We start from the raw sequence: 16,683 nt of genomic DNA on the forward strand, positions 1-16,683 counted from the left end.
TCTCGGCAATACAATTGATCGTCGAGCGACCGTTCGGAATAGACAAGCCCATGCACAACTAAAAAATGATTTGATTGAAAATATATGGACTAAATTTGGACATCTTCCAAATAACATATAATTTGTAACTTTCTCTGTATTGAATAAAATGTGTGTTTGCTTTTATTTATCAAGTTTGTAATTTTTTTCCAATTTTGTTTTTGTTGCAACTTTGAAATTTAATTATGTTTTCAATTTTAATGTTATATGTTTTATTTAAAACTTATCTTTTATATATCATTACTCATAAAAAATACAAAAAAATAAACAATTATTTTACTGAGAGATAACAAAAGTCCTACCAATAATCTATACTTTAGGGATTGTCTATTAAGCTTTGTCTCTTAACATAAAAACATAATAAAATAAGCTAAGGACTAATAAAAAAGTACTACCAATAATGTTGCCCTAAGTAACGAACTCAGTGATGGGAATTAAGTAACGAACTCTTGACATAACTAAGATTATTACCGTTAAAAAAAAAAGATTATTACAGTAACTATTTGTAAATAGCTTGGCCACAAAAGGTGGAGTGTGAAATCACTCTTTAAAATGGGCTTAAGACCAGCGTTGACGTCAGCAGACCCATTAAGCCATATTGTAATTATGTTACGTAGAGATCTGATGGATGATTTATGTTTTACCTTTAAGTATATTTTGCACCCATTTTTGAACATCTACCAGTTTCGGACATGAACACCACTGCGAAGTTTCGAAGCTAGTAAAAAAATTGTTAGGCTTGTGGCTTGTAAACATTTTTTTCTTAGTTTATAAATGAATGCCAAGTTACAAAAAAAAAAAAAAATTGTTAGGCAGACATTAATTGAAACCCATTTAATCTAGTAAATGGTGTAAATGCAGACAAATATGAGATGTCAAGAGAAGTGACACGTAGACAAGTCGTTACATTGTGAGGTCAGCGTCCCTTGTCGAGCTGGACGCACATCCCATCCACATGTCTCCCTCACCGAGCGAGTTTCGTAATCCAATAATATACTCGCGCGCGTAAGAAATAAGTATCAAGCATTCGCATTAACAGCACCTCGCACGAAACATAAAACTCGTTTTATTTTCCCTCCTCTATTCACGCACGGCTTAGTTAATTTGCTCACACGTATAGTAGAAAAAAAGATCGTACCTTTCTCTCTGTTCCTTCATCTTCTTGAGGTTGCTTCACGTGACAAAAGTTTGCACATTGCGGTTTAGTTCCTCCGTCTCGGTTCATTCGATGTCATCGTAGTGATGAATTCAACGCCGAATGTTCCTCCACCCGAGGTAAGATTAGGACTATATCTTCCATCTCTCGAGATTTATATTTTGTAGGTTGCGTGATGGAGTCGTCTTTGTTCTTATCTTAACCAAAAGAATGGTCGGTTAACACAGTTTTGTCTTGTCTTGCTATATTAAGGACAGATTTTCGAATTGTTTCTTTTTTTTTTTCTTAGCCACAAAGATCAATCCTTTCAATTACTCCAGCGAAGCTTACGATGATCCGTTTCCAGGGAGATTCGAAAAAGAGGATTCTATCGTGATCAAGTGTTTTCAGGGAGATGTCTGGGTTCGTGGGTGTTGTGGTTTCGGATCCATGGTTACAGAGCCAGTTCACACAAGTCGAACTTCGAACTCTTAACTCCAAGGTTTCTTCTCTCTCTCTTTCATTGTTCCTCTTTTTACCTTTACATGGATGAAACTAATCAATCTTGATTTCTTGTGTAGTTTGTATCGTTGAAGAACTCAAGTGGAAACATCGCAATAGAAGACCTCCCTCCTCTATTGTCAAAGTTCAAGGGCATTAGTACAACATTCAAGGAAAACGAGATCAGAGAGATACTCCAAGAACAAGCTTCTGATACAAGCAGTGATGTGGACTTTGAAGAGTTTCTCAAGGTACTGTGGTGTTTCTTGTTGGTGAACCACTATGAATGTGATATTGATTGATCCTATGATGTGCAGATATATCTCAACTTACAAGGCAAAGCAGCTGAGAAATCTGGCGGACACTCATCCTCCTTTCTCAAAGCTAGCACCACGACGCTTCTCCACACTATAAACCAGTCGGAGAAGGGCTCTTTCGTTCAGCACATCAACAGATACCTTGGGGATGATCCCTTCCTCAAGCAGTTCCTTCCTCTTGATCCTGATTCTAATCAGTTGTATGAACTTGTGAAAGACGGTGTACTTATATGGTAAGCTAGCTGCACGTTTCACATGTTTAGAGTTATTCATCTCGAGCATCTGTGGTTTTCTACCTCTGACTTGTTTCTCTCCTAGTGCAGTAAGCTCATAAATGTAGCAGTACCAGGGACGATAGACGAACGAGCCATCAACACGAAGAGGGTACTTAATCCTTGGGAGAGGAATGAGAATCACACGCTCTGTCTCAACTCTGCCAAAGCTGTTGGATGCACTGTTGTTAATATTGGGACACAGGACCTGGCTGAAGGACGGGTATGTTTTGTCTCCTCAGTGACCTATTAGCTAAGAAGTGTTCTGACCATGGAGGTTGTATGATGTTTTGCAGCCTCACCTAGTGCTAGGATTGATTTCACAACTCATAAAGGTATACACTCATCCACCTATATTACTTTTGCTTCTAAAACATTCAAACTTAACTAGATCACAGTTGCATTAGTTTGTACAAAGGCCTTTTTTGATTCGAATAAATTTAATATTCTTTAAAAATATATATATATATATATATATGTTACTTTTGCTTTCTGTTCTCAGTTATTTAACTCAACAATGTTGGTAAGTGCAGATTCAACTGCTGGCTGATCTCAACATAAAGAAGACGCCTCAGCTTGTTGAGTTGCTTGAGGACAGCGATGTAAATTGAGCTACCAATCACATTATCTCACCCCACGTCTTGTAAGTTATAAGTGTGTAACAAGTTTCTTATCTGTTGCAGGATGTTGAGGAGTTGCTGAGATTGCCCCCAGAGAAAATCTTACTGAAATGGATGAACTTCCATCTTAAGAAAGGGGGTTACAAGAAAACCGTCTCAAACTTTTCTTCTGATCTAAAGGTATTACAGTAATACTATTACTATTTGGCTTCTCAAAGTATAACTTGAAAAGGCAACCTCTCTCTCTTTTGCTTATCCAAACTCTTTACATTCAAGATTGTACTTATGTGCTACTGTTCCTTAAGTTTTTGGATGAGAGAAATAATATGAATTATAAAAGTCACAATATAAACATAAACTCTTTTTCACTTAAGGGTTTGGTACTTCCATGGATGCAATTTGTTGAATCATAAAAAGCAATTTTATGAATGAAATTTGTTGAACCTCATCAAGTTTTTTTTTTCCTATAGTAAAGCGTATTTCTGGTTAATCTTCAGGATGCACAAGCCTATGCTTACCTACTCAATGTTCTCGCACCTGAACACTGTGACCCGGCTACATTAGATGCAAAGGATCCACTTGAAAGGGCTGAACTAGTTCTCTGTCACGCAGAGAGAATGAACTGCAAACGATACTTGACTGCTGAAGAGATTGTTGAAGGATCTCCAACTTTGAATCTTGCATTTGTGGCACAAATATTCCATGAAAGGTTTGTATTTCTGATAAGACTTTCATACTCCTGTTTAATTAAGATGGTGACAATTAGCTGAAAGAACCGTCTATTTTTGTAAGTTATTCTTTACAAACAAACTTGTGAATGTCAGCGGGAAAATGAACAAAAAGAAGCTTTTCATACAATGCTATTATCAGTGATTCAAAAGCTTGTTACCTGAAACCCCTTTTTACTTGGAGATTTTACCACTTTTGAGTTTAATTGTTTCATTCTCTATGCACTTGGTTTTACTTTAACCGCCTGTACCTGTTGCAGGAATGGTCTAAGTACGGATGGTAAGTATTCATTTGCGGAGATGATGACCGAAGACGTACAGACTTGTAGAGATGAACGATGCTACCGGCTATGGATCAACAGCCTGGGGATTGAAAGTTATGTCAACAATGTGTTTGAAGATGTTAGAAATGGGTAAAGCTTTTATGTTTTCCTTTCTATATATAAAGCAACCAGTCTGTAGATGTTTCTAATTTTCTATTTTCTATTTTCTAATTTGCTGCAGATGGATACTTCTGGAAGTTCTTGACAAGGTCTCTCCTGGATCAGTCAACTGGAAACATGCTTCCAAACCTCCCATCAAGATGCCATTTAGAAAAGTAGAGAACTGCAATCAAGTGGTAAAGATTGGGAAAGAGCTGAGCTTCTCGCTCGTTAATGTAGCTGGAAACGACATAGTCCAAGGGAATAAGAAACTCATTCTTGGTATTCATCATTACCCTAGAGACCCCATGTTTCTGTTTCTGTTTCTTTTCTTAGCTTGATGCAATAAAGATTATGTTTGTCTGTCTTTCAGGTCTATTATGGCAGTTGATGAGATTCCATATGCTACAGCTTCTCAAGAGTCTCAGGTCGAGGACACGAGGCAAAGATATGACTGATGCAGATATCCTCAGCTGGGCTAACCGGAAAGTAAGAACCATGGGGAGAAAATCTCAGATAGAGAGCTTCAAGGTAACCTTTCTTTAATATCAACTTCAAAAACACTTAATCTTAGTAACTATTGAATCAAATTAAAATTCTTCAGGACAAGAGTTTATCGAACGGGTTATTCTTCCTAGACCTTCTATGGGCAATTGAGCCAAGAGTTGTTAACTGGAATCTTGTCACCAAGGGTGGAACAGGTTCACTCCTAGCTAGATTCTATCTACTTACTCTGTTTAACCAGAATCAAAGCTTATTTGGTTATCTTGATTGTTGAAACGTGCAGATGAGGAGAAGAGGTTGAATGCTACGTACATAGTCAGCGTTGCAAGAAAGCTCGGATGTTCTGTTTTCTTGTTGCCTGAAGATATCGTTGAGGTAAATTATAACGTGTTCTCTGGTACTTGGTTAGAAGAGTTAATGATGGAGATGGTGTTTGGGATGATGTTGTGACAGGTGAATCAGAAGATGATCCTAATCTTAACGGCGAGTATAATGTACTGGAGTCTTCAGAAACGCTCAGCGGAGAGTTCGGATTCGTCGTCCAGTCAGAGCACCACCACAACGTGCACCACCACCAGCACAGACGCGTCTCCTGCTCCGTCTGTCACGGGAGAGGACGAAGTTTCCTCGTTGAGCGGCGAAGTCTCGAGCTTGGCTGTTGATGACAACGAGAACGAGGCTGACGCGGTTTCAGACATCACCACTGTCTCAGAAGAGACACCCAACGAATAGATAGAGAGAGAGTGTGTGAGAGACAACAATATCTCTTGCGAGAGCAAATTAGCCTTTGTAATAACATCACCCTACTCTGTAATCTGTATGTGTTTTGTATCTTTGTTGTCTTTACAAATAAATGAGAAATGATGTCTATAAGGTTAGGTTCCGGCTACAAATAAATGAGAAATGATGTCTATAAGAAATGATGTCTATAATGATGTCAAAGTGTAATCTGTATGTGTTTTGTATCTTTGTATGTGTTTTGTATCTTTGTTGTCTTTACAAATAAATGAGAAATGATGTCTATAATGATGTCAAGTGTTACAAAAAAAAAAAAAAGGTTAGGTTCCGGCTACGTGAGTATGTGGCATGAGGAGCCGCTTGACGCTGCGTCCGCGTCAACGTAAAGAACATGGCTGTAAAGGTTCTGACCAACGAAGCAACCAAAAGGTTCAAAATATGGTTAAGAGCGGTTGTATACAATTACATCATTTTGGGTAATTATACGGTTTAACATAACCCTGGTTTACTATGTGAACGCATCTCAATTAGGGCGGTAGGTTACAAAAATACGCGCCGCTCGATACGACGTCGTGGGGAGTTAAAACTGCCAAAACTAAACCCTCTTGACGAAATAGAGTCTCTCTATGCCTTAGGCTCTCCAGCCTCCTCGGCATAGGAAGCGTGACATATATAAGAAGAAAGAAAACTTACAGAGAGACAAAGGTTAGGCTTCATCCAGAATTTCAACGCTCCTTAAATAAGGTTGATTATTTTGTTTGATTTGATTTGATTCAGCAGCAAAAATCTTTTCATTGTAACACAAGTTAGGGTTTCAGGTACGAGTTTGTGGGATTTTCTCTATTTCAATTGCACACTATTATTCTTGTTCTTATCAAGATTGTAGTAAAGTATGTGTATCCCCTAAGATTGGGTTGATATGTTTTTTCAATGGAGGGGACACGTAAGTTGAATAAGACGTAACTAGGTACTCTTACAGAACTATTTTTTGTGCTTCCTTGATGCGTACGTTTGCGTAAAGCATTGTGATACATGAGCACATAGACAAGAAGTATGATGATGTCTTCTTTCTATTTCTTGATTTCCTGATTTTTTCTAGGATTTTCCTTTTTCCTTATCGCCTTTTCCTAGAGAGTTCTTACTTAGAAATAAGGTTTAGATCTCTGTCAATAAATTTTTACTCTGTTTCAGTTTTGATTATTAGATCTCATAGAATACTTGTTAACATATATATTCTCATCAGGTATGCGCTCTGAGGCTATTTCAAAACTAGTGATGCATAACGATGATGATGATAATAAGCCTTTAGTGTTCAAGAAAAGTGTTGTTATACCCTCAACTGTTAAGGATGGAGACTCTGAGGATGATACCATAATCTCCTCGCGGAAATCCACTGCGCCAGAACAAAAGATCAATAGCGATGATGAGTCAGATGATGATGAAGCTCCAATATCGTCAAGTTTACAAAAGAAGAAGCATGTCAACGAAATTTCAGGTAGTGATGGAAATAAACTTCTGGTTAAGAAGTTTCAGAATGGTTCCAAGCTTGAAAGTAAAGGGACAAAGGTGTCTGGCAAGAGACTTCTTGAGAAGGACAGTTCTACACATCAATCATCCATGAAAAAGCACAAGGCATCATCTTCATCTGCAAAACAAGATTCTGCGAAAACCGAAAATTTAGATAGAAAGAGAAAGGCTGTGGTATCACCTAATGAAACTGATGATGATGATGTTCCAATTGCCAAGAGAATCAAGTCAGATTCCTCTAACAGTAAAACACCATCTGCAAAGCTTAAAGTAACAAAACAGAGTTCTACTTCATCATCTAAGAAGCCGGAAGTGACAAGAGGAGCTTCTCCCCCGCCCAAGAAAAGGAGCAAAAGATCCAAGAAAGACTCTGATTATGCAAAGTCTTCAAAATCTTCACCTTCTGGAGATGGGAAAAAGAAATGGACTACCTTGGTGCACAACGGTGTCACCTTTCCACCACCTTATGAACCTCATGGTACCAAGATCTTATACAAGGGAAAGCCAGTCAACTTATCTCCTGAGCAAGAAGAGGTCATCCCTCTCTCCCTTTCCCTCAGAGTCATATACATATATATTCTTAAAGATCAGCTTCATTAATCCTTCTGCTGAAAATTTGTTACCTTTTTAGGTTGCAACGATGTTTGCTGTGATGAGGGATACAGACTATTACAACATACCACTATTTAGGAAGAATTTCTGGAATGACTGAGAAAACTACTTGGAAAGAAACATGTGATACAGACGCTAGATGATTGTGACTTTACCCCAATATATGAGTGGCATTTGGAAAAGAAGCAGGTAACAAGACAAAGAGACTTTCTAATTTTTTTTTAGTTTATACGACTGCAATGATGTTAATTACAGCTATATTTTATTTCATTTGATAATGTGCAGAAGAATAAAGAGAAAAAAGGGAAAAAACAGGAGCAGGAAGAGAAGTATATGTGGGCTATTATAGACGGTGTCAAAGAGAAAGTAAGTTCATGTAAATTCTCTCCATCTTTTGGGTTAAGGCTTACTTATTGTGACGGTTGTCTCTCTCTTTCAGATTGGGAACTATAAGGTTGAACCTCCTGGGTTATTCAGAGGCCGGGGAGAACATCCTAAGGTTCTTTTCTTCATGAATCTTTCATAAATAACATGCGTTTTTGGGTTTAGGTGGGCCTTTCATAAACCAGTTTATGACCTGATTTTTTGCAGATGGGAAAGTTTAAGAGGCGTATACATCCACATGATATCACTCTAAACATAGGGAAAGATGCTCCTATCCCTGAATGCCCCATACCTGGTGAAAGGTGGTATTCTAACTTTAGTCTCTGGAAATGATGTACTCTGTGTGTAATAACAATGTGACTTGGTTTTTCGCAGATGGAAAGAAATAAGGCATGATAACACAGTCTCATGGCTAGCAATGTGGAATGATCCTGTTATCTTAAAAAAAGACAAGTATGTTGGTCTGTCAGCTAGCAGTTCTCAGAAAGGACAAAGCGACAAGGATAAGTACGAGAATGCCAGGAAGCTTAAGGTATATATGTAGTCCAGATTTATTCTACAGAGACATAACCTATTCTTAGCTACTTAAATTTTTTTGTTCAGGACCACATAGAAAGTATAAGAGAAGCTTACACCAAGAACTTTACTTCTAAAGATGTTTTAAAGCGTCAGATAGCTGTGGCTACCTATCTCATTGATAAATTGGCACTTAGAGCTGGTACTGATAAGGTAATATACGTTAATGATATGCAAGTAATGACTAACTAGTATGCAGAACAATTCTCATTATTTGAAAAAAAAAACAATTCTCATTGTTTTTTCACTTGTTCTGGACAGGATGATGATGAGGCAGACACTGTTGGTTGCTGTACGCTAAAAGTAGACCATGTGGAGTGCATTCATCCAAATCAGTTAAAGGTAGTAACTGGATCTTGAAAGCATTGACTCTAACTTCATGTGGCTTGATCTTGACAGACTTTTTTTTTCTTTCTAATGTGTGTTTAGTTTGACTTCCTTGGTAAAGATTCAATAAGATATGAGAATACTGTTGAAGTTGAGCCTCCTGTTTACAAAGCCATTGGACAGTTCAAAGCTGGTGAGTTATACATGGATTTGAGTTTGTGTTAAAACATTTAAATCGTTTCACATGAGTTTTATAAATAAATTGGTTTAACTTTTCTATAATCATCCATCCAGGTAAATCCGATTCAGACGATCTTTTTGATGAGATAGACGCAAACAAACTGAACGCTCATCTTAAGGAGCTTATGCCTGGACTCACAGCTAAAGTATTCCGTACATACAATGCATCCATCACCCTGGATAAAACGGTATGATTGAAACCTTGTTCCTCTCAGTTTTGTTGCTGTTTAACTTCCAAAAAGTCTGAATCTGATTGTTCTATACCTATATATGTTTGGATGCTGTGACAGTTGCGTCGAGAAACCAAAGATGGTGTTGATATAAACCAGAAAAAAATAGTTTATGATCAAGCCAACAAGGAGGTGAGATTGCCCAAGTTATAGTGGTTTTCTTTAGTTCATTGAAAGAAAAAGAATGATGAGTATATCTTTTTTAATTCTTGCAGGTGGCCATAATCTGTAATCATCAGCGTGCTGTTACAAAGTCTCACGGTGCACAAGTCAAGAAACTGAAAGATAAGATAGATGAACTCAAGGTAAAAATCTCCTACATAAGATTTGAATAACCAAGAATATGATACTTGAGGAAGTTGTCTTAATCTTTATAATTTGCATTGTGTTTTTTATATTGTCACAGGAGGGTCTTAAACAACTTAAAACCAATCTCAAGAGGGCTAAAAAGGGAGAAGCTCCACTAGAGGGTTCAGATGGAAAGAAAACGAGAAACATAACTCCAGAAGCGTAAATATAACAAAACCTTCCTATCAGTTACACAAGAGACTTTTAAAACTAGATTAGCTCTTTGAGACTGTGATGTTAAAATGGCAGGTGGGAGAAGAAGATAGCTCAACAGAAGATGAAGGCTGAAAAGATGGAACATGACATGCAGACAAAGGAAGATTTGAAAACTGTGGCCTTGGGAACGTCAAAGATAAATTACATGGATCCAAGGATCACAGTTGCGTGGTGCAAACGTAATGAAGTACCCATTGAAAAGGTAATGTTACTTGTGGGGTTAAATGAAAAAGGAACGGGTGAGTGGTCTAAATAACATTTAATGGAAATATGCAGATGTTCACCAAGACTCTTCAGGAGAAATTTACATGGGCAATGGACGTGGAACCTGACTTCAGATTCTAATTTGCAGCAGTAGCCACACAGCTTAAAGAGTTTCTGATTCTCTACGCTGTATTCATTGCGAATGTTTATTAAATTGTTGATTAAGAATGTTTTATGTTTCTATATATAACCTAACCAAGAAAATAGATTTGTTATTTTTTTGATAAGAAAACATCATCCAATTAATGATGTTAAAAGGAGTTTTGTGAAACATTGAGTGTTAGATTTTCAAAAGCAGAGGACATTCTTATGAAACTAGAGAAAGGAAAACCATGACAATATGAGCTACATAACTCAGCATCGTTTCTGATCACTGGTTGTGGAGTTATATGAAAAAGTGGCGTGAGTATACACGGGCCGGGCCTTATAAAAATAAATTAGCCCAAATGACAGTGTGGGAATGGGTTCGGAGTGTTGATTTCAGGACTTTCAGGGCCGAATATAGAATTTCAGAAAAGAAGTGGAGTGGTTTTGAATAAAACAAAGAACATTAGGGAAGGAGAGAGAAAACACCCCTCCTGCGGAGAGAAGCAGCAGCTCTCCCGGGAAGAAAGATGACCTAACTACACTACTCTCTCTGATTTTTTCTCCTTCTTTCGAGAAAATTTGGTTGGTTTTCATCTGAATTATTCAGAGTAACGATCGTGTTCAGGAGATATAGAGGAGGTAATTGAAATGTCAGACCTAGACAAGCAGATAGAGCAGCTGAAACGCTGCGAGCCACTGAGCGAATCGGAGGTGAAGTCTCTTTGCCTCAAAGCCATGGAGATCCTCGTTGAAGAGAGCAACGTTCAAAGAGTCGATGCTCCCGTCACTGTAAGTTATCTCTCTTTCTCGATCTGGGATTCCATGTTTTCATCTCTGAAGTAGAATTAGGATCTTATGAATTAATAAATAGGAATGGTTTCGTTAGATCTTTGCCTTTGAGCAGCTTGTTTTAAGTTAGAGAAGAGTATGATTTGCTAATCCTTGAAAGTTTTGTTTTGGCTGTAAAATGGAATTAGCTATGTGGGGACATACATGGGCAGTTCTATGACATGATGGAGCTTTTCAAAGTTGGGGGTGATTGCCCTAAGACCAACTACTTGTTTCTTGGGGATTTTGTTGATCGTGGTTACTACTCTGTTGAGACCTTTCTACTTCTGCTCGCCCTCAAGGTAACGGACTGGAGGGTGTTTGTGTTTCATATTCTCTCTCTTGTGTTTTAGAATCACCACTAAAGTGGGTTCCTTTTGATGTGTTCTCAGGTTAGATACCCAGACCGTATAACTCTCATCAGAGGAAACCACGAGAGCAGGCAAATCACACAGGTGGGTGAATGCTCTGTCTCTCATTGTTAGTTTCTTTGTCTTTTTTTTATATATGAGTGTTTACAGAGTCTGCTTTTAGTAGGTTTATGGATTTTATGATGAGTGTTTGCGTAAATATGGCTCTGTTAATGTCTGGAGATACTGCACCGACATTTTCGACTACATGAGGTACTTACCTCACCTCAATCTCTCTTTCAGTTTTTTTTTGCTCTAAACTGATGCGTCTCTTTTTATTACGTACATTTAGTCTTTCAGCTGTTGTTGAGAACAAGATATTCTGTGTTCATGGCGGTCTCTCTCCAGCTATCATTACTCTTGATCAGGTTTGATAGAAACAGCTCTCTGTCTATCTCTCGACTGATAAGTTTCAACTGACGAACCCATATATACATTTATTTACGGCAGATCAGGACAATTGACCGGAAGCAAGAAGTGCCACATGATGGTGCCATGTGTGACCTCCTATGGTCTGATCCTGAAGATATTGTTGATGGCTGGGGATTGAGTCCACGTGGTGCTGGCTTCCTTTTTGGCGGCAGTGTTGTCTCCTCTTTTAACCACACAAACAACATAGACTACATAGCCCGAGCCCATCAGCTTGTTATGGAGGGTTACAAATGGATGTTCGATAGCCAGATTGTGACAGTCTGGTCAGCCCCAAATTACTGTTACAGGTAGAAATATAAGATACTCAGAGTGTGTATCTTCCTCCCTTTTAGCTTGATCTTTTCATTTACTCCTATGTACAACTATGATCCAGGTGCGGTAATGTGGCTTCGATTCTAGAGCTCGATGAGAATCTAAACAAAGAGTTCCGTGTGTTCGAGGCAGCGCAGCAGGTTTGGATCCCCTTTTAGTAAAAAATATATTTCTTACTATGAGCAGTTCAGTAAAGTGACAATACTCTAAATGGCAGGACTCGAGAGGGCCTCCCGCTAAAAAACCTGCCCCTGATTACTTCCTATAAGGGGCCGAACTTTGACAACCCTACTACTACTTCCGAAGTAGAACTGAGGAAGAGAATCACAACTCGTTCAAGAGTCTGTGTCACAGTGGAAGACAGAAGAAGTCTATACGGTACAGGCGGAGATCTATTTAAGTTCACACTGGGGGTTGTTTGAAAAAAAAGATACTGTTGTTTCCGGATTTTACTTGTAATGTTAGTTAAAGAGTGTTGTGTGTGATGGTAGTTAAAAATGAGTGTGTTTATGTCAAAATTCAAGTTTTGTAATTTCATAAAGAAAGACCTCAATAACAATTTTGAAGCTCAGAGTCATTTCAATAGAGAGTTTCACATGAACCGTTTGGACCATTTGACAGGGACTGGCTGTTGGAATGAGTTCATGCTTGGATTATTGATGTTGATAGGAACTTGCCAAAAACGTATTAGTAGAATCCCAAAATCCCTGAGAAGAAGATGAAGAAGATAATAATTGGAAGTAGTATGATAGTATTCTTCCAAATAAAAATTTATTATATCAATAATAATACACACTCTCTGGTAGTCTTCAGAGTATAATGTGAAGACTGTTCCAGAAGTGAATGAGACCAAGATTCAAGAGGAGATATGTTTGAAGAAGAAAAAGAAAGACAGAGCATACACTCAAATAGTTGGTTTGCTAGTACGAGGAAGACATGGGGGGTTATTGTGTTTTGAGTAGAGATTGGTATCTACTCAACCTCGCTTAGGATAGGGACAATGAGAGGCTTCATCTGCGCAATGTATACAATTGCCCACCTGCCCCACAGAAAAAAAACGATGAGATAATGAATCAAATCGTATTAGTGGTGTGTGCATCCAACTTCACAAACTTACATCAACCAACAGCAGACGGTGGCTGTAATGACCAAAGTAAAATGTAGCCTGTTCCACAAAGAAAGAAAAAATAAAAAAGACTTGAGAGAGATTTACTCCAACAAGATGAATGGTTATCGAATGTGTGTACAAACATTCATATTCCAAGGAGTTAGAATTGTAACAGTACTTGTTTACACTGAAGAAACTATCACAGCAAGTAGCCAGTTCAAATATTTAAAAAAAGTCAAAAGAAGAAAAGAGATTTAGATTTCGTCTACTAATAATTCTAAAAGCGCAAAGGGATTCAAAAATGATTCGAGGTATTACTTATGGATCAAGGCGTTAACATTGATGGAACAATGAGATTACTTGAAGATTGCATAACTAAAAAAAAAAAAAGAAGACATACAGATTGGAGGAGGGGCCTTTGTTGAAGCAGATTCTAGTGAATATTGAAGCAATTATGCCGACCACAGCGAATATTAGTGATGTTACCACAAAAGCCATCTCTTATGATGATCCCCAAAAAGAATGAGATTACATATATATATCCTGCCACGAGAACTAATTAAATACGAGATCCGACAGTGAAGATAAACGAGAGAGTACAAAGGCTAATAGTTATCCCTAAGAAGTGGAGAAAACGTCAGAGATTGAAATTGAATCTCCTGGATGAGGAGGATCGTAATCATTCGTGCCCCCAAGTGATCTCTGTGTGAGGGACAAATTTGTCTTTTCTGCTTTAATTAATTTAACTCTTTTTTGTTTTCGACTAAAACCATTATTGATTTTTCAGTCACCCAGTTTACAAGAGTTTTTATACAAGAAATGATTCTCAATACAATAACTCTCCTCAAACGTTAAAACTTTCTCTATCATCTCTCTCGTCTCTCTCGTCTCTCTCATCTTTTCTTGAAGTTTCCGGCTTTCGGATTTGCAGTCTCTGGCCAACGTCCGGTTCGCCGGCGTTGTGCCTTGTAAATTTGTAATTAGTTTATTTTGTTTTGTCACCGACTTGTTTGGGGTTTGTCTCCGGTTTTAATCCGGTTTTGTTCTTCCGTCTTGTACGGATCTTTAACTCCGATTGGGTTCGGTTTATCTTTTGTTTAATCGGCTTAAAATCTCTAGCCTTTGTGTGTTCTAATCTCTTTCTGGTCTTCCCCAATCGATTGAACAGATTTGGGTTTTCACTAATGCTTGACTCTTTGCTCATGAGAAAGTAAACCCTCACTTCTTGGCTATGGCGATTTAAAGTGCAGGTCATCCATGTGTGAAGATTCAAGGTGTTGCGGTTATCCGGAGAAGAGTATGAAGATTTAAAACTCTGGTTGTGTTCAGACGGTGTTTTAAAGAATGCTCTAATCCGATTAACTGGGTTCTTAACTCTTGGTGTTTAAGTCTAAATCTCAACAATCTTTTGGGATAATCAAAGCAAAGGCTTCAAACGATGCAAATAAAAGTGAGTACGATCGTGTAATGCACTAAAGATATATATTTTTTTGTGTAATCTAGAAACTGAGCTTGCTTTTGTTTGCATTGTAATCTTTAAAAGCCCATGTGGGCATTAATGAAAATGTTGACAAAAAAAAAAAAAAATGATTCTCAATACCAAGTAACAACAATGAAAAATTACATTTGAACTGGAAATAACTGAAAAAGGGTTGATACAAACACAAACACAAACACAACAACAAAACATACTATTATTATTGAACATAGAAGCTTTTCTATACCAGCTGCAACTGATGATACTTCTACCTTACAGATTTGGACATAACATAACAAACACATGGACTCTGCTTTAGACACAAGTTACATTCACATGGACGATTATCAGCCTAAAGCTCCTCTACCATTTACTTTTAGTAGTAGGCTGTCTTGTCTTCATTGATACCTGCGTAGATCTTGGCACAATACTCGAACAAGCTCCCGTCAAAACACCTCCTAATCGCTTCTTTTGACAGAAACCCTTCTTCATCCCTCGCTAGCAAGTACAACAACCCCCACTCTATTTTGCTTGCGAACCTAATTATACACAAACACATATGCACACCCTAAAAATCATTTTTGTAACAAAACTAACTAAAGGTTAGTAGAGGAGGGTTCATGTACGTACCATCCGAAGATGTCCCATGCGTCACGTTGTCCTTGTGTCATCTCCCATAATTCTCCAAGACTCAACTTGTCTGGCAATGTTTTCGCATATTTGCTAAATATCAACTCAAGATTCACAGGCATAAACCTGCGATTTAACATAAGGTGGGTTATATATAGACCAGTGCATCATGGTTTATGACCAATTTTTACAATATATATATATATATATATATAGCGGTCATTCACCTCCCTTCATTGTCATATGTTCTTGAGTCGCTCCCATGCTTTGACTTGTGTATATTGTGTATGTATATTGGGAAGAACGGCGAAGGAAACCATCCCTGCATTATTATGGACGAGAGTCTAGAGTAGAACGATTAAATCTACACGATATATATGTTGGGAAGAGGAATTCGTGTTACCGTAAGAGTAGCATAGCTAAGGGCCAAGTTGATTACAGCGGCTGCGATAAGCGATACAATGATATTGAAACCAAGCATTCGCAGTCCTAATCACAAGTTGGAATCAAAACTTTCAAATATATACTAATGAAAACACATGTATGTATATAAAAATATAATTTGTATGCACCAGAGTAGGTCTCCCAAGGATAGATAATTCCATTATCATCTAAATCGAAGAAGGCGACATGTTGCTGAAGAACACTAAGTCCATAATTCTTATGGCCTGGGGTTCCATACGGATGCTCTCTGTCGGGTGCTTGCAGTGCTCTTGGCATATCTATATGCAAATCATCAATTAACACCAAATATGTGATATATACATTTGGATGCTATGTATTTATAATTTATACAACTTACAATTTAGACCATATTTTCTTAATTACTATCTATACTATCATGCGCATAAAAACATTCTCACATGCATATATTACACATGAGTGAAATAATTGTATTTCTTCAAAGTTTGGGGGATATGATATTTTCATTATTTTTAAACGGGTTTCTTTAAATCCATCCATACAAAATATCTATACATATAGATACATGCATGATGTATACGCATGTTGACAACAACTAGGATGCAAGAGAAAGGCGTTATTACAAGGTTTAGGAAGTCTATCATCCATGTCAACACGAGCACGGCGGTGAAAGGTGACCGGAGCGTAGGGAGCCACCGTAGCCATTGCGTCTCTCTCCATTATCTCAGTCGCCGTACTCATCTCTCGCTCTTTCTTGCTCTGTGGACCGAGTGCAATGTGTTCATGATTGCGTTTTTAGAGTAAAAAAAGCATGAGCTAGTAAGATGATGATTGAGGTGCGTGGCGAACATGCACGCACCAGCGAACACACCGGCTGACATCTCTTTCCTTGTCGTTAACGCACCTCTCCTCTATCTTCCTCCTTACACTTGACATGACAATTACGACACGTTTGCTTCCGTGCTTTACCAAATCT

The 16,683-nt window shown here is 37.9% G+C and overlaps 5 protein-coding genes across 8 annotated transcripts; 3 read left to right on the plus strand and 2 right to left on the minus strand.

Moving 5' to 3' along the window:
* The first annotated feature begins 1,076 nt into the window (after window positions 1-1,076).
* On the plus strand, window positions 1,077-5,524 carry LOC106428311 (fimbrin-1). 4 transcript variants are annotated; one of them, XM_013869056.3, is made up of 15 exons: window positions 1,077-1,314; window positions 1,542-1,676; window positions 1,756-1,926; window positions 1,993-2,225; window positions 2,316-2,487; window positions 2,561-2,599; window positions 2,798-2,866; window positions 2,948-3,064; window positions 3,382-3,593; window positions 3,873-4,025; window positions 4,117-4,316; window positions 4,408-4,565; window positions 4,639-4,735; window positions 4,822-4,913; window positions 4,992-5,524. In XM_013869056.3, the coding sequence occupies exons 2-15, from the start codon at window positions 1,590-1,592 to the stop codon at window positions 5,268-5,270; spliced, it is 2,079 nt and encodes a 692-aa protein (XP_013724510.2). In that variant the 5' UTR covers window positions 1,077-1,314; window positions 1,542-1,589; the 3' UTR covers window positions 5,271-5,524. The 4 variants fall into 4 exon arrangements, with proteins under 4 accessions (XP_013724510.2, XP_013724508.2, XP_013724509.2 ...); XM_013869054.3 differs by having other exon boundaries at window positions 1,079-1,314; window positions 1,485-1,676; XM_013869055.3 differs by lacking the exon at window positions 1,077-1,314 and adding an exon at window positions 1,392-1,408 and having other exon boundaries at window positions 1,485-1,676.
* Window positions 5,525-5,618: 94 nt separating this feature from the next.
* On the plus strand, window positions 5,619-10,360 carry LOC106428310 (DNA topoisomerase 1 alpha). The gene is given in 15 exon segments (XM_048744272.1): window positions 5,619-7,337; window positions 7,435-7,510; window positions 7,513-7,781; window positions 7,855-7,914; window positions 8,007-8,101; window positions 8,175-8,331; window positions 8,403-8,528; window positions 8,637-8,717; window positions 8,805-8,895; window positions 8,997-9,130; window positions 9,233-9,304; window positions 9,388-9,477; window positions 9,579-9,682; window positions 9,770-9,938; window positions 10,013-10,360. Coding segments are annotated over 15 exon segments (2,409 nt in total). The 5' UTR covers window positions 5,619-6,521; the 3' UTR covers window positions 10,082-10,360.
* Window positions 10,361-10,540: 180 nt separating this feature from the next.
* LOC106428307 (serine/threonine-protein phosphatase PP-X isozyme 1) lies at window positions 10,541-12,670 on the plus strand. The gene is made up of 8 exons (XM_013869048.3): window positions 10,541-10,876; window positions 11,065-11,217; window positions 11,308-11,370; window positions 11,453-11,538; window positions 11,618-11,693; window positions 11,776-12,044; window positions 12,131-12,209; window positions 12,287-12,670. The coding sequence occupies exons 1-8, from the start codon at window positions 10,736-10,738 to the stop codon at window positions 12,335-12,337; spliced, it is 918 nt and encodes a 305-aa protein (XP_013724502.1). The 5' UTR covers window positions 10,541-10,735; the 3' UTR covers window positions 12,338-12,670.
* Window positions 12,671-12,818: 148 nt separating this feature from the next.
* On the minus strand, window positions 12,819-13,880 carry LOC106428309 (V-type proton ATPase subunit e2). The gene is made up of 3 exons (XM_013869051.3): window positions 13,578-13,880; window positions 13,187-13,234; window positions 12,819-13,108 (listed from the first exon to the last, which is right to left on the minus strand). The coding sequence occupies exons 1-3, from the start codon at window positions 13,673-13,675 to the stop codon at window positions 13,042-13,044; spliced, it is 213 nt and encodes a 70-aa protein (XP_013724505.1). The 5' UTR covers window positions 13,676-13,880; the 3' UTR covers window positions 12,819-13,041.
* A 970-nt stretch (window positions 13,881-14,850) lies between these two features.
* Window positions 14,851-16,465, minus strand: LOC106428308 (peroxygenase 1-like; the record flags this gene model as incomplete). Its single annotated transcript, NM_001316035.1, is given in 6 exon segments — window positions 14,851-15,193; window positions 15,285-15,410; window positions 15,512-15,606; window positions 15,688-15,773; window positions 15,857-16,006; window positions 16,331-16,465. Coding segments are annotated over 6 exon segments (738 nt in total). The 3' UTR covers window positions 14,851-15,030.
* Between the last annotated feature and the right edge of the window lie 218 nt (window positions 16,466-16,683).

This window comes from Brassica napus, chromosome C1 (assembly GCF_020379485.1).
Source record: "Brassica napus cultivar Da-Ae chromosome C1, Da-Ae, whole genome shotgun sequence".
NCBI lineage: Eukaryota > Viridiplantae > Streptophyta > Magnoliopsida > Brassicales > Brassicaceae > Brassica > Brassica napus.